Genomic DNA, 15,923 nt, shown 5'->3' with positions numbered 1-15,923 from the left:
TTTTAAATTTTTATTGTGCTTTAAAAAAACCAGTGCTTTAGGTGAAGGTTTACAGAGCAAATTAGTTTCCCATTCAATAGTTTATAAACAAATTGTTCCGTGACACTGGTTGCAATCCCTGAAATGTGCCAGTAATCTCCCCATTACCACCCTGAGTTCCGCATTACTATTTGTCTGGTTTTCCTGCCCCTTCCTACCTTCTCATCTTTGCTTTTGGGCAGATGTTGCCCTTTTGGTCTCATATAGAAGACTGTTCTAAGGGGCACTTTCCTCACCAGTATTGTTTATTTTATAGGCCCATTTAAAATTTGGCTGAAAGGTGATCTCTGGGAATGGCTTCAGTTCCGTGTTAGAGGTATATCTAAGGGCCATAGTCTTGGGGGTTCCTCCCGTCTCTCTCGGACCAGTAAATCTGGTCGTTTTTATGAGTCTGAATTTTGTTCTACGTTTTCCCACTTGAACTGGGACCTTCTATTGTGATACTGGTCAGAGTGGTCAGTAGTGGTAGCCGGGCACCATCTCATTCTTCTGATCTCAGGCTAGTGGAGGTCCTGTGGTTCATTAGTCCTTTGAACTAATTGTTTCCTTGAGTCTTTGGTTTTCTTCACTCTCCTTCGCTCAGGATGGAAAGAGACCGATAATTGGACCTTAGATGGCCATTTGCAAGCTTTTAAGACACCAGTGGTGGGACGTAGAATATTGTCTTTATGAACTATGTTATGCCAATTGACTTAGATGTCCCCCGAGACTATGGTACCTAGCCTTCAATCCTAGTAACACATTCTCTCTAGGTGTGTGGTTATGTCTAGGATGTTTCTATGACTGTAACCCTTGTGTACTCCATTATATACATGAATATACATGCAGCACAAATATGTATGTAGAAATACCTACAGCCAAACTTATATATGTATGCGGGTATATGCCCATAGGCCCTCCCACACCTATTCAGCATACATATCTACGTATGTATTCACTCAATTACTGTTTGTTATAGGATTGCATATGTTATAATACTTGCCATTGTTACATTTCGTTCTTACATACCTCTCAGTGTCTTCCCTTCCCTTGATCATGCTGTGCTGACCTCCCCCTTATCGTGTACTGCATTTCCCTTCACCAAAGCTAACACGTGTCTACTCTCTAGTGCTTTTCCCTCCCTGCCCCTCCCGCCCCTAGTAATCATCAAAAGATGTTTCTGTGTGTAAACTTTTTCCCAAAGGCCACAGCTCTTATCCATCCATATCCTTATCTAGTTTCTGGTAACTGCTCCCTTCTCTTCAGCCTAGGGATGGTAACAGCATTTTTATTATCCAGTCTCAGAGTATTGCACCATCATTTGTTGCTTTCTCCAAACCCTGCCCACAACTTACTCAACACTCCCTTTATTGAATGTCCCTCAATTATCTGCTATCTGCTTCCTACTAGGACCCTAACATATAAAATGGGAAAATGGGAGGGATGGTAAGGCAAAGGTAAGGAAGAAGAGAATGTATATAACCAGTTTGTCTTACAATCAGAGAAATGTGGGTTTGAAGCCAAGCTAGCTATATGATCAAGTTATTTAACATTTCTGAATGCCAATTTCCCCAGACTTACTATGGGGATAATATCTACCTAGTGGAGTTGTGAAGGTGAGATAATGTATGTGAAAGCAATAGCACAGTGCCTGGCACAGCAGGTATTCAATGTGGAAATGATATTATTACTACATACTAGGCACTGTTCTGAGTGTATTACATGTCACTACATTTAATGGTGACGGGAAAACAGAATAGATGGTCCTTCAAGGGAATTATTTCCTGGTTAGACACTTCTCTTTTTTTTTTTTTTTGGCCTGAAACTTACCTTCTCACTCATCCCTGGCTGTGTAGGCTGGGCTTGTGAGGAGACCTTTATCTCTTACATAGTGGGGAGGGGAACAGGATGGAAGGGAGATGTAGGCTGAGACAAGAATGAAGCTCGGGAGACCTTGTCCACGCTAAGGAATCTTGGGCTTCCACACTGACAATATTAGAAGGGGCAAACTGGTGAGGGTGAATGAGTTCACAGGGCACAATTTCTCCTTCTCCTGTCTCCCCACCAAGTCTGAGATACTGCTCCATCTCATGGGTCAGAGGCTAGGCAACGGTCATCCTACTCCTCAATTCTAGATAATCTGCTGTCATATTTACCCTTAACAGTTCTTAAGAGAACCAACACATTTTAAGGGTTACTCACATTGAAAGACAAGTGCTGCAGTGGGGAGAGGCCAGAGGCACAGTGGCAGGGTTGGGGCAGGGCGGGTAGAAAGTTGTGATTGAGGCAACTAATCACCCTTGGCATTTATTTATCTGGCGCCTCTCTCCCTCTCCAAACACACTGCTTCTTAATCCCCCAGCACGAGGCAGCTGGAAAGAGACAGAGGCTCAGAGAAGAGCACTAATGTCCCTGAGGCCACAAAGGGCTCAGTGTGAAAAATAGGAACCAGATGGAAATAGCCTCCATTTAGCCTGATCTTGAGATTCTGTTGGGCCTTTGGGAGTGTGTTGGGGTGTGACAATAGGTACTGACAGTGCAGTGGGCATAGTTAGTGTAGGAAAAAGATTTAAATCTCATGCTTCCTATTTTTAAAATCTACTTTCACTCTAAGTGCTGGGAACTCTGACTTGGTTTCTCAACACCTGTGACTAAGGTGGGAGGGTTGTTGGAATTTCAACAATGCACGGCCTGTAGCTATGGTAGAATGGCTAGGGGTCCTGATTCCAGAAGAAAATACCACACCCAATACTTGCCCTTCCCACACCCCACTCTGGACCTGGCAGCTTGTAGGCAACCAGGAGAAGTGAAGTACAGCATGGCTGAAGGGGAAGGGTAAAATGGACCTTTTATTACCACAGTGGCATAAATGGGACAAGAGTCAAATCTGGAGTGACAGACTTTATATATTATATTCTCTGACTTATAGGCACTCAACCTAAACATCCCTTTCTCAATCCTGGGTGAGAAATGGGATCTCATGTAAGGAAAAGCTGGGATGTAGTCTATTAGGATGATGCCTAGTGAATGCCACTTAGTCTCACTGGAGAAATAGCTGAGGGCCAAAGCCATTCAGGAGGTATCATCCTAGATAAGTCCATCAGGAAAGTCAGGAATCTCTCATGCCCACAAGGCAATAAAGGCCATGAAGGCGAAGCCAGCAGCTACACAGCCCCACTTGGCCAGAGGGGCCTCAGGAGCAGCTAATTCCCGGGGCAGAATTTCTAGGAAGGTGACATACAGGAAGGTGCCAGCTGCTACTCCCTCTAACACTGCCTGGGCTAAGCCCCACCCCTTTTCAGGGTCCCCTCCAGCCACAGCCAGCCCTAGAGTGAGGCCCAGGGGGGACATGAGAGCTAATGCCATTATGGAGAACATGGTCCATCGTGGTCCAGTGCCTACCTGTACCAGCCGCAGTCCGACACCAAACACTATGAGCCCCTTGTGAGCCAGGACAGCAAGACAGAGCTGCAGGGTAGCTGCCACTGTTGGCTGGAGTCCCACAGCTAGACCCTCAAACACAGAGTGAAAAGACAGTGACAGCAAGAGGATGAGGGCTCGAAGAGGACCCCGTGAGGGTGAGGGTAGATGTCCATGGCTGTGGAGTTCAAGGCCATGAGCCCCACGCCATTCCTCCTTCTGCATTGCTGATTGTCCAGTAGCCCCAGGGCAGCACTGCAATGCCAGCGACTCCAGAAGGAAGACCAGGAAGAAGCCCAGGGAGATGATGAGCTCTCCGTAGGGATACTCCTCCTAGGGACAGAAAGAGAGGCTATGAGATGGGAGAGGACAGGGAAGACAGTGCCCTGGAGGGACATGCGATCGGGAGATTGAAGAGGATTGGAAAATGTGGTAACAAGACATAAAAAAGCATAAGGAAATGAAGCCAGGAGTAGATATGGACATACAACAAAAAGAATGCCAAAGAGCCTAAGGGATACAATAACCACAGGGTTAGAAATACGGAAAATGAGATGAAGCATGTCAAAGGATCCATGAAAAGAATGAAAGAGTAGAGCAAAGTTCATAAACCCAAAAGGATTGGGGTGGCTCCTTCTCCCTGCTAGAATGTCTGAGCTGGGGAACAGAACAGATTCCTGGTATTCCTCACATACGCCCCTCAGAAGGGTCTGGGCATGAAAGGAGTGGCTGGTTCACTTCACTCTTCAGGAAGGGGCCGTTGGGGAATGCTCACCTGAGCTGAATCAGCAGCATTAGAAGAACTTCCCCCATTTTCTGTTCTGTTCTAGGGAGAAAAAAACATATTAGATGGATGGAGCAGCTCAGCTTTCTGCTCTCTCCCTTCAACCCTGCTGCCTCCCTTAAAGCCCAAACTGATTTCCCTTGTCATTCCCCACAACACAAAAGCTGTCACCTGCCCGGCAGTTCCACCTATGCCTTTGGCTCCATCACCTCCCTGCTTTCTTCTCTTGGTTCCATTCATCACTCTGGCCTCACAGCCCTGCAGCTCAGCATCTCTGTTGCTCACCTGTACCATGAACCTCTGGAGCTCTGATTCAATTCCCTCCAGGGCTTCAGCGGTCATGTGCATGAGCCCAGCTCCCAGAAAAACACCCGCAGAAGTACAGCCCAGGAAGCTGAGGACCCGGCGGTGACGACCTAATAAAAAGCAGAAGTTACAATCCAATTGGCAATGAGACAAAGGTGGTCGAGGAGGAACAGGAACACTGCAGATTCCAAGCATGGGGATGGTGAGAGAATCAGAGCAGGGCATCAGGATAGGGTTGAGGCCAGACTTAGGTTATGGATACAAAGATGCGGCGGGGCTATACCTGTGGCTGCATGAATCTGGAACCATTTGAAGCAGATGGGAATAAGGCCACAGACCAGGGTGAGCAACAGCAGGGAAAACAGACAGCCTATTTTCACTCCTAGTAGCAGCTCCATCCCTGGGATGCAGGACAAGCAGAGGTCCCAGGATGACAGATGGAGTTATAGTCTTTGGAGCAGGAGTGCTATCTCAGGTGGTTAAGGCTGGAGTCCACTCAGCCCTGAGCTTCAGGAGACTCTCGGTATTCTTTCTGTTTGGCTGGCCTGTTTACGCAGTGTTGACAGCTGACTAGGGCCCTGCTCCGGCTTCCTGCCCTCCCCTCCTTGGAGGCCCCTCCCCTGTCTCACGCCTTCCTGAGCTTCAAAACCAGAAACTCCAGACGCCCTGCCAGGCACAACGCAGTGCTGTGTACTTTCTCCTCTGTTTCAATGCTGTGACTAATCCAAGGGCTCGAACAGTCTTAGTTCATGCCTGGGGCTGGTCTAGCCCAAAATGGGAGTCTAGGCTGTTTTGTGTTGGGGACAATCCAGTCTTGCTTCGCTCAGGACATTTGATCTAAGCCTCCCATACCCTCTCCACCCCATCCCAAACCTTATAGGTGGCCATGCTGATACTTGAACTGTACCCTTTCAGAGGGGATTTGGGGCCACCTAGGGGTAATGAGGAGGTGGGGCTGAGGTGGCACAGGCACTACTCTGTGCTGACTAGGTGAGGGAATTCCACTTTCCTGTAACCCCAGAAAAACAGCTCCAGGCATGGAAATGTTTAATGGAAAGTGAAGATTTCTAGTATTAGAACACTGATGCTATCACAACTTCCCACTGTGCCCTAGTATCCTGGACTGCAGGAGAGGGACTGAGAGCTGTGAGACAGGGGAAGCTGCTCTAGCCCTGAAGCTGCAAAGCCTATGGGGAAACTGAGAAACGTACGCATACAAGTGTGGAGACGGGATATTCGGTCCTGACGGGATCAACTTGAGGCAAACGTATGTGGTAAACTCCAGGGTAGCCGCGGGGCCCTGGGGAAGACGGAAGGGGAATTAGAAAAAAATCGAGCCTGTGCAGCTGCTGGTTCTCCTGTTCAGGTGGCCTGCGTAACAACCCTAAGACCTGCTGAGCCAGTTCTCAGGGAGCTGGGGGTGGCTATCCCCACTATCCCAGGTGGCCTTCCCTGGGAAGTCCTGGTCCCTGACAGAAGCAGCAGACTTCTTACAGGAGAGGACGAGCTTAAAATTTGCGTGGGAGCCTAGCACTGCAAACCTCAGGATTCTCCTCAGTAAGGGCGGGCCAGGTTAACGGACTCCTATACCCGTTAGGGAATCACAAGATTCATTTCCATTCTTCAAAGAAAAATTATTTTTATTATTAAAACCTCAGACGAATACAGACATATGGTAGTAGCAGCACTACCATCCTGGATACCAGGAAGCTTCAGCCTTGGCAGGCTTGATAGAAGAAAATACTTGTTACATATCCTTGTCAGCCCTCAGGGGGGTCTTGAGCAGGGGATGGAGGAAGCTCAGACGGAGTGATCACCGGTAAAAGATCTCCCCAGGAGCTGACCCGGGCACAGCGATACAAATCCCTGTGGAAAAGAAATGTCAACATGGGCCGCATGTTCCTGCCATCTCCCACTCATTTTGATCATACCTCCCATACCTGCCATGCCGGTGGGCAGTGATCACAGCATGCTGCATCTGCCCATCTGGACAGCACAGGTGACAATGCACGTGACGTGGCCGTTTAAGGACAGGCTGAGTGATACGGGGCCATCGATGAGACTCCTCTGGAGAGCCCCGGGCAAGGATCACCAGAGAGAACTTTTCCTCCTTTGGCTTCTTGTTCTAAGATAAGGATATAGAGACTAGAGGAAAAAGCCATGGGAAAAAACTTCCTTACCCTTATCCCTGCAGTCTTTTTTCTCATTCTATGACTCATACACATGTGGGTCCTAAAATCTCCAGGCTATTCTCTAAATTCTCCAACTCCTCCCATCTGATTCTTTTTCTTCCTGCTTTCCCAGGCTATTCTCTCCCTGCCCCAATATTCCCAGTATACGTACCACCCAGTTGAAGGGGATGGGATGGTAAGCCTGGGAAAAGCTGCACGCCAGGGGCTTAGAGGCTGTCAATTGAGGACAAGGAAGTTCATGGGGACACTGTAAACACACAAAGATAAGTAGTAAAACAAAAGATCCATAAAAAACCCAAAGGACCATAAAATTGCTAATCTAGGAGTTATAGAGTTAAGGAGAAGAGGGTAGGAGAGCTAGGGGAACCCGGGAGGAAATTGGATAAAGTCACAAAATAGTGGAAGAGTGGCTCAGTTTTACTCTCTCACTTCCTGAGTTCACATCTTTGCATGCTAGGACAGGTAGAATACTCACTGGGGCAAAGACAAAACCAGGTCGAGTGTCCAGAGGTGACTTCTCTTTGCCCTGAAATCAAAGAAACAAACAAAGCTGGGCCTGAGCGGGGCGATTGTCATAATTCAATCTCTGCACTCACTTAATTGAGGACTTCATTAACATTCAATTCTGAACATTATCAACCATGTCCTGAGAATTAAGCTGGCTGCTACTCTAACACTCCAAACAAAGAACTGTCTCTTTGTAGCAGGAGAAAGGCAGGGACTTGGCACACAGTATGGTACCCTCCCTTGTCAGCAACCTCCTCTCTCAAAACAATCCTACTCTGGGACAACTGAAAATTTATGATTATACACTGGCTCATACTCTCCCACAGAAACAAGGTTCTTGGTTTAGCAATGCCATAGATCAAGTGTTGGCAAACTTTTTAAAAGGGCCACACAGTATATACCTTGGGCTCTGTGGGCTACAAGGTAAAATCTCTGTCCCAACTACACAACTCTGCTGTTTGTGGTACAAAAACATTCACAGATAACAGAGAAATGGAAGAACACAGCCCATATAAAGACAGGTGGTGGGCCAGATTTGACCTGCAGGCTCTAGTTTGTCAACCACTGCCCTACATCATAATGATGCCAAGTTTCCTGAGTCACCCTTACCAATACAAGGCAGCACTTCTTCAGTTTTCAGGGGAATGCCAGTAAACGGTGACTAATGGGTTGAGGATGAAGAAGGGAACTTACCTTAAGGACCAGGTCTCTGGCATCCATGAGAAGGCGGTGCCCTGCTTTGGTTCCATTCTCTATCAGTATCTGTTCAGGAATGGGGAAAATAAGCAGAAGCCCTGAATTACATGAAAGCATCAATGCCAGCAGCTCTGAATGAGCATTCACGAATGGAGTGAGCGCCCTAAATGGGAATGGGCACTACATGTGAGACGCAAATGGAGTCCCTGAGAGAAGGATAAAAAAACGGTCAAGAATGATGATTAGCTCCCGTGGGAAGAAGGAAAGGCATGAAATTTATGAAGCTGCTTTGAGAACTGAAGAGAAAAAAGGACCTCAACTCACCAGAAAATGACTAGTCTTGCGCCACAAGGTTTGAACTACTTCAGTGCGGTCAGCCTTGCTGGGCAGCTCACTTAGGGAAAAGGCTGACACCACCACATCGAACTGTACCTGAGGACCAAGACAAAAAGCATGACAGACCCAGAGGTCTCCCCATCGATGAGCACAACAAAAGTCTGTCCCCTAAATTTCTTCTACTTCTTTATTTTCGAACACTCAATGCTGGGTCAGTCAGAAAGCGGAAGCCACAGTTCTCCACCCACCACATTCCACACTTACAACCCACTTACAACACACTTAGGATACCCTAAACACTGCCACTTACCTTGGGTGAGACAGGTAGAAACTGTCTAAAAAAGACACCTGGAACATAAGGCTCCCCAGATTCTGAACCGCCTGAGGAAGAAAGGAGAGAAGGCAACTATGAGTGTATAAAAGTTACTGGCCATAGGTATAAGCTAAGAGTATCCAGATAACATGGCCCTGAGGATAAGTAAAAACGTTAGGTGAGAGATACAACAGGGTAAGCAAATATTAAAAAGGGCAGGCAGAATCTTGGGTTTCCCATACTGTTAATCTCATCCAACCTATTCACAGTACCACAAAGGCCTCTACCACCCTCTGCTTGACAGTAACACTGGAAGGAAACCAAACTCAACTTAACCTTTTGCCCTCTCCTCTACTCCCCAAGAAAACACCCTTTCTAGTATGCCTTTGCTATCTTAACTACCTCAACTTTGGAAGAGCCCTTCCTTATACTTTTTCCTCACCTTTCAGTAGTCTTTCTGCCAAATCCAACATGGCAGCTGAGCTGTCCACACACATATATTCACGTAGACTCTGGCCCCAAGTGTTATGAGCAGCCCTAAGATGGCAAAATATAAACCACCAATTCTCAGGACAAAGTGTCATCCCTACAAGAAACTAAAATAGTTGCAAAGACTAACAATATTATTTTCTTTCTTTTAGAACTCCTTAAACAAAGGGGGGAGGGCAGATTAAAAAAACTCTTTGTAAGCAAAGATTTTTTGACTGAAATGTAAAACCTATACTGTTTATTAATCTCCTTTCCTTTTTTACCTTTCTAAACGTGGGCCTTTTTCTACTTGACTCTTCTTTAAATTCTGGCCCCAACCAATATACCTTCTTCTGCAATGCCTAATCTGATGGAAGAAACATTCTAATTCCCAACTTTCCTAGTTTCTCTCTGACTATCCAGTCACTTCATGTTGGGGTGGTACAGTACTATTCTCTAGAGCTAGAACTGACAGGGAAGTAGGAACTGACAGAGCTGAAGAAGGTTACTCACCAGGTGACAGAACCAGTACCCGAGCCAAAGTCCATCAAGGTTCGTGGCTGGAACTCTGGAATTCGAGCCCGGATCTGATGAAATATACAATGCCCCACAGGTGGGCAAGTATATACTTATTTAGGGCCTTATGGATATAAATTAGGGGATCACAACAGAAAAGGTGAGAGTGAATATGTTTTGAGATTCAGCAGAAATTCTTTGTAGAATAGGAAGCTCCTAAACAGTGGTTCCGAACCTCTCTTGAATCACAGAATCCTTTCAGAGGATAAAGACCACCTCTTTTAAAAAAAAAAAAAAAGGCACATGCAAAGCCCCAAGAATCCTTAGCCCAAATAATAAACAAGCTGATAATAAATTAAGGAAATGATGGTAAAAGGGTTCAGGTTGGAAGTTAAGGGACTTTTACCTCATGGAATGCCCTAGAGACTGCTGCAAAGCCACCATCCAGTCTTGCTGCCATATACACCAGACTCAATTTCTCATTGTATCTGCCAGACAAATCAGAGTCACATTCACTGGGAAAATAACCTCTATCCTACAGTTACTTTCGAGATTTTTCATGAAATGAGATCTTTGGAAAGGTCTCTTCCGGTTCAACCCTTTCATTCCCTGATAGAGACAGGTTTTGGGGAACCTTACAGTCCAGGTAGCTTTTTTCAAATACTAAATTGATTGTGTAATTATACTTCCTCAACTTTCCTTCTAAAGTCAATCTGTTCTTTCTTCTGCAGCCCTTCCAGTCCCCCTTACCTCAGTTCTTGCCAATGGTAGGTAGTTCTGCGCAGGGCACTGAGCACAGCTCCATGAAGTTTCTCCTCTGTCTGAGTTGGGTCTGGGGTGAGAACAAGGACTGGAGGTGAGAACCTAGAGAGAACAGGGCTCAGATCCAATACTTGAATATACTGCCTGCCTATACCCACCTCCAACCCACCCCTTACACACGGCCAAGGCTCAAGGGAGAAGTCAAACCTAGAGAAAACCCTTAAGTAAGAACAACTGTAGTGTATTGGATAATATTCTGTCTCTAACAGTAGTTTATCCAACTTAACCAACCCTATCCCACAGGTTTTGTTCTATATTAAAGCAAGTGTGGTAAAGATTTAAGAAATAGGATGTGGATAATGTTTTGTGGATTTTCTCACTTCCCTGAAATTTAAGATATGGGCATCTCCAGTGTTCCTATATGGAGGAAAGGGGCTGGGAAATCGTTTTAGGATCATGCTTAGCTCAGTTCTATTAAGCAAATATCTGAGCGCCCACTCTAAGTCAGGCACTGTGGGAAACGCAGGGAATAAAGATTAAGAAAAGGTAGGCCTGTAATACAAAGGAACTCTCAATCATGAAAATAACTTGATGAATTACACTTATTCTCCTATCTCTGGAGAGTGTTTCAATACCAGACAAGGGGCCACAAACCAAAAAAGCCCAAAACTGTTGCCACTGAGTCGATTCCAACTCATAACCACCCTACAGGACAGAGGAGAATGGCCCCATATGGTTTCCAAGAAGGGACTGGCGGATTTTAGCAGCTGTAGCAGGAAACCCTGGTGGTGTAGTGGTTAAGTGCTACAGCTGCTAACCAAGAGGTCAGAAGTTCAAATGCCCCAGGCGCTCCTTAGAAACTCTATGGGGCAGTTCTATTCTGTCCTATAGGGTTGCTATGAGTTGGAATCGACTCGACAGCAGTGGGTTTGGTTTTGGTTTGAGCTCCCCGCAGCTCTTAACCACTGTGCCCTATTTCATTTGAATAAAAACTTAGAAGGTCTTAATCTGGTGAACTTGCAGGGAAAAAAAAAAAAAAAAGATCTAGATTTTGACTGGACACTGAAGCACCCTCCGCCCCTTACCCAAGCCCCCAAAGCAATCTCTTGTATAATTTAGCTTCTCTTAGTAAGGCATCAATGTAATAACTGCTGTGGTCAGAAAGTCAAATAAGAAACTGCAGTACTTATTTGAGAAACGGTAAAATTATTTCTTGCTCCTCACCTCCCACGGGTATTCCAATTTGGCCTACTCTTTAACCACTCTTATGCCCTACCTGGGCTTTCCAGGAATTTTTTCTCAAGAAGCACTGCTCGTCTTTGCAAGTCCTCGGGCTCTACGGGTAAATGTCGGCTCCACAGGTAATTGGTCAGTGCTTGCACCTGCTTCTCCACATGGGACACCGAGCTCTCTATGAGCCAAAGACGAAAAGCGGAATCACTTGCAGGCAGGGCCTGTCCCCGTTTCTTTTCCGGACTCCCTTTCCCGTTACTTACCCAGCAGCAGTAACTGCGCGGCATTAGCCAGTGCCTGGGGCAGCCGCACGTGCTGTAGCTGCAGGATGCCGGGGTGCTGGCGATGGGGCTTCTTCCCCAGAAAATCGGACTTGTTATCCACCTGGGACGCGCCGGGCACGAGGACGGCGAGTGCCTGCAGGCCGGGAAAGAAGAGCTGATGGCGGGGAGGAAGGGAAGGTTGCGGGCGCTTGCTACGGGAGAACGCTCCTCCTCGGAGGAGATCCGTTCTCTAAAGGTCCTAGGGCTTCTCCGGGAGCAGGGAACCTAGACGCTCACCCGGGACTGGGGAGCTACCCCCCCGCCGCAGCGCCATCTGCCTAATCTCAGCAGGTACCGCTGCCCACTCATAGTCGCCATAGATCCGGACACGAACCGGAAACGGAAATGCAGGTGTCTGTGACCCTTAGTCCGAGAACGCTGCGGCGGGCGGAATTTTGGCCCAAGACAGTATCAGCCAATGAGAAGAGTGAGTGCTTGCTGGTAGCCAATAAACGATCGACATGTAAATCATCTTGGGGCGGAAACATTGCGTGGACAGGACTTAGGAGGCGGGTCAGACGAAAGTAGCAGAAAACGTAGCGGACTGCAGGCTGCGTGGGGACTTGTTCGGGCGGGGGCTGGGCATTTTGGGGCCAGAAACCTGCTGTTTGGAAAGAATTTTCCTGGGTCTCTTGACTACCTGTGTTCCTTTCTTTTTTCTCTGGAGAACGCTCTGAGTCTTGGTTTTTTTCCCTGTGTGAAAAAGTGAGAATACATTAACAGAAAGATGAGAAAAGAAAAACTAAATACCAGTCACCAAAGATAACAAATTGTTAATAGATTTCATGTTCATTACTTTTGTTAGCTTCTCTTCAAATTCAATCAATCCTGTTAGCTACATAGCTAACGCTTACTGAGACCATTTATGTGCCAGATATTTTGACAAGCACTTATGTATTATTATCTCATTTAGTCCCTGTGAGGTAGGTTCTGTTGTTAGCCCCATTTTAACACTTGAAGAAGGTAGGCTTATGCCAAAGGTCACAAAGCTTGCTGGATGACAGCTAGATTTAAATTTGTTGTTGTTGTTAGGTGCCGTCGAGTCGGTTCCAACTCATAGCGACCCTATGCACAACAGAACAAAACACTGCCTGGTCCTGAGCCATCCTTACAATCGATTTAAATTTAGGGAGTCTAATACAGCACTGGGGTAATACAGCACATTGCTGGTACTTGAAATGCAGTGCTAACATGTAATATTAAGAAGAACTCACTGCTGTGGACCCTTGATTCCTATAGTAAACACAGTAGTCAACTCAAGTACATCCATAATCTTTTGGGTTAGAAATCTGGTGACAGAGTGGGTAGAAGCATCGCCTTCTCAAAAACTGCAAGAATTCATATGTAATAATTACGGGATAAAATGTGAGAAATTATATCAGTTGAAGAGTTAAATGTCTGGCTTGCGTTTAGGTCTTTAAGTTTTGATTCTAATAAAGGAGGCCTTTTCTTTATAATCTGAATGCTCTGGAAGGAGATACCCCAGTACACATAACCAGTAAAAAAAAAAAAAAAATTAAAGGGCTGCTTAATGCAGCTGGACAAATGCCCCACTTACTGTTCTCCTCCCTTCCTTTCCTTTTGGTATTTTTCCCCCTTGCGCCATTTTGATTTCCATTGCCACACTTAGCCTCATCTCTTGAGGTACTTGGCTTTTACTTCAAATTGCTGGCTTAAGCATGGGCAAAATAAAATCCTTGTCACTAGAGGTCAGCTATAGTATGAGACTGACTATGTTATTTTCATCTTAGGGAGGTGGCAGGACATCGTGATAAAGTGCTTGGCTTCTGAAGTCTGGCAGTCTGAATTTGAATTTTAGAGCAGTGAGATAATAATACTTGCTACCTCACAGGGCTGTTGACGTGAGGATTAAATGAGGTAATGTCTGGTCTAAAGCAAATGATCAGTAAGTTTATGCTATTATTGTTATCCCACCACCCTTCTGCCACTTTGTCATACTGTGATGACTCGTGTACTGCTGTGATGCTGGAAGCTATGCCGCTGGTATTTCAAATACCAGCAGGGTCACCCATGGTGGACAGATTTCAGCAGAGCTGCCAGACTAAGACAGACTAAGAAGAAAGACCTGGTGATCTACTTCAGAAAATTAGCCAATGGAAAAAACCTTATGGATCACAACAGAACATTGACCAACTTGCTTGCTTGGGGCACATCATCAGGAGGGACCAATTGCTAGAGGAGGACATCACATTTGATGAAGGAGAGGACCAAGAAGGATGAGGGAGACCCTCAGTGAGATAGATTGGCCATAATAGCTGCGATGATGGATTTGAACATGTTGGTGATCATGAGGATGACACAGGACAGGGCAACATCTCATTCTTTTGTACATAAGTTGGCCATGAGTCACAGTTGACTCTCTAGCAACTATCTATGAATCTATTATTGTTATATATTTTTAGGAATTTGAAGAGACATATCATGGTATTATTTTTATTATAAGTTTGTGTCTTATTAACAAGGCAGACTTGAAACAGGGTAATTTAGGGCCAAGTAGGACTGAGCACTGGACAGAAATAAACAGGAGATCCTGGTAGTGCCTATAAATGTCCCTCATAATTTTCTTGCCAAACTGCCAACATAGATGTGGCTTCCTTTATTCCAACAATGGCCTAAAGTAGGAGGAAGGGGTTGAGATTATTCCCTTCTTTCGGTAATGCAACATCTCAAAAGCTGACTTAGACCTAAATTTATGTGTCCTTGTTCTTAATTCGAAGTATTGTTCACAAAAACAAAACAAAAACCCCACACCACACTCTCACAGATCAAAGATGTCCTTAAGGTAGCTAAAGTAGTGTGCACAATTCTTTGTACAATGAAAATGTTTGGTCAATATGTGTTGACGATGTTGATAAAGTGACCATTCTTTGTTTCCATGCTTGGAAAAGTTCAGCAAAATAGCAAGATTGAAGACCTGTGTCTAATCATTACACAGAGCAGCTGGGTAATCCTTTTTACATAAATGAAGTCATGTCACCACTCCACCTAAAAAACCTTTCAATAGCTTTACCTGGGGTGAAGTCTAAAGTCTTTATAGTGGTCTCCAAGGCCATATATGATCTAGTCCTTTTGACATTATTTATCATCCCTTTAGGTGTTCCTGAGTGGTACAGTTTGCGCTGGACTACTAACCTAAAGGTTAGCAGTTCAAACTCACCCAGTGGTGCTGTGGAAGAAAAACTGGTGATTTGCTTCTGTAAAGATACAGCTGAGAAAGCCCTATGGAGCAGTTCTACTCTGTAACACATGGGGTCTCCATGAGTCAGAATTAACTGGATGGCAATCCTTTTTCTCTGGGTCCTCACAGCTCCAGGCATATTGGCTTCTTTCCTGTTCCTCAGAAACATTACAATTACGTTCCCACTTTAGGCCTTTGTGCTTGCTCTTCTCTTTGCCTAGAATGCTTCTCTCACTCACGTATTCAAGGTGACCTCTTCAAATGACACCTTATAAAAGAGGCCTTCCCTGGCTATCCTCACTCCTAATCCCTGAATTCCTTTCCATGATGTCCTTGCTTTACTATTCTCAAGAGCCCACGTCACCATGTGATATATGTATTTTGCTATTATACATTTTTTGTTTTGTCTTTCTCTTCTTACCAGATGTATTTTCCATAAGGGATATATACTTTTTTTTTCCTTTTTCTGTTTTGTGCTCAACTTTTAAAACAGGGCCATGCATATTGTAGGCACTCAACGTTCCTTGAATGAGGGAATGAACAAGCCTTTACCATAGCACTTTTAGAGAAGATGCCTAAAACACCACTACACTAGGTTCAGTTCCTCTATCTTCCCAAGTACCTGGAACTTTCCATTTTATTATATGGGTATAAAAAAGTCCAAACCAAACCCGTTGCCATCAGTTGATTCCAACTCAAAGTGACTGTATAGGATAGAAGAGAATTTCCGCATAGGGTTTCCAAGGAGTGGGTGGAGGATTTGAAAAGCCAACCTTTTGATTAACAGCTGCACCACCAGGGCTTATGGATAGTACACGTGAACTTCATTACATAAAGTTGGGTGTGCTAA

General features: G+C 45.4%; 2 protein-coding genes across 4 annotated transcripts; both read right to left on the bottom strand.

The window, feature by feature from the left end:
• Positions 1-1,813: 1,813 nt before the first annotated feature.
• Positions 1,814-6,020, bottom strand: SLC39A2 (solute carrier family 39 member 2). Of its 3 annotated transcripts, none has more exons than XM_003421641.4 (4): positions 4,812-6,020; positions 4,508-4,638; positions 4,214-4,264; positions 1,814-3,771 (listed from the first exon to the last, which is right to left on the bottom strand). In XM_003421641.4, exons 1-4 carry the CDS (start codon positions 4,924-4,926, stop codon positions 3,139-3,141), a joined length of 930 nt encoding a protein of 309 aa, XP_003421689.1. In that variant the 5' UTR covers positions 4,927-6,020; the 3' UTR covers positions 1,814-3,138. The 3 variants fall into 3 exon arrangements, with proteins under 3 accessions (XP_003421689.1, XP_023396416.1, XP_023396417.1); XM_023540648.2 differs by having other exon boundaries at positions 5,740-6,020; XM_023540649.2 differs by having other exon boundaries at positions 5,746-6,020.
• A 127-nt stretch (positions 6,021-6,147) lies between these two features.
• On the bottom strand, positions 6,148-12,229 carry METTL17 (methyltransferase like 17). The gene is made up of 14 exons (XM_010600995.3): positions 12,112-12,229; positions 11,815-11,968; positions 11,595-11,729; positions 10,307-10,388; positions 9,963-10,044; positions 9,554-9,627; positions 9,015-9,109; positions 8,570-8,640; positions 8,248-8,355; positions 7,921-7,989; positions 7,196-7,246; positions 6,872-6,967; positions 6,469-6,653; positions 6,148-6,394 (listed from the first exon to the last, which is right to left on the bottom strand). Exons 1-14 carry the CDS (start codon positions 12,190-12,192, stop codon positions 6,289-6,291), a joined length of 1,389 nt encoding a protein of 462 aa, XP_010599297.1. The 5' UTR covers positions 12,193-12,229; the 3' UTR covers positions 6,148-6,288.
• Between the last annotated feature and the right edge of the window lie 3,694 nt (positions 12,230-15,923).

Source organism: Loxodonta africana, chromosome 10 (assembly GCF_030014295.1).
Source record: "Loxodonta africana isolate mLoxAfr1 chromosome 10, mLoxAfr1.hap2, whole genome shotgun sequence".
Lineage (NCBI taxonomy): Eukaryota > Metazoa > Chordata > Mammalia > Proboscidea > Elephantidae > Loxodonta > Loxodonta africana.
The sequence above is the reverse complement of the archived record's forward strand: the minus strand, read 5'-3'. Positions and strand labels throughout refer to the sequence as shown.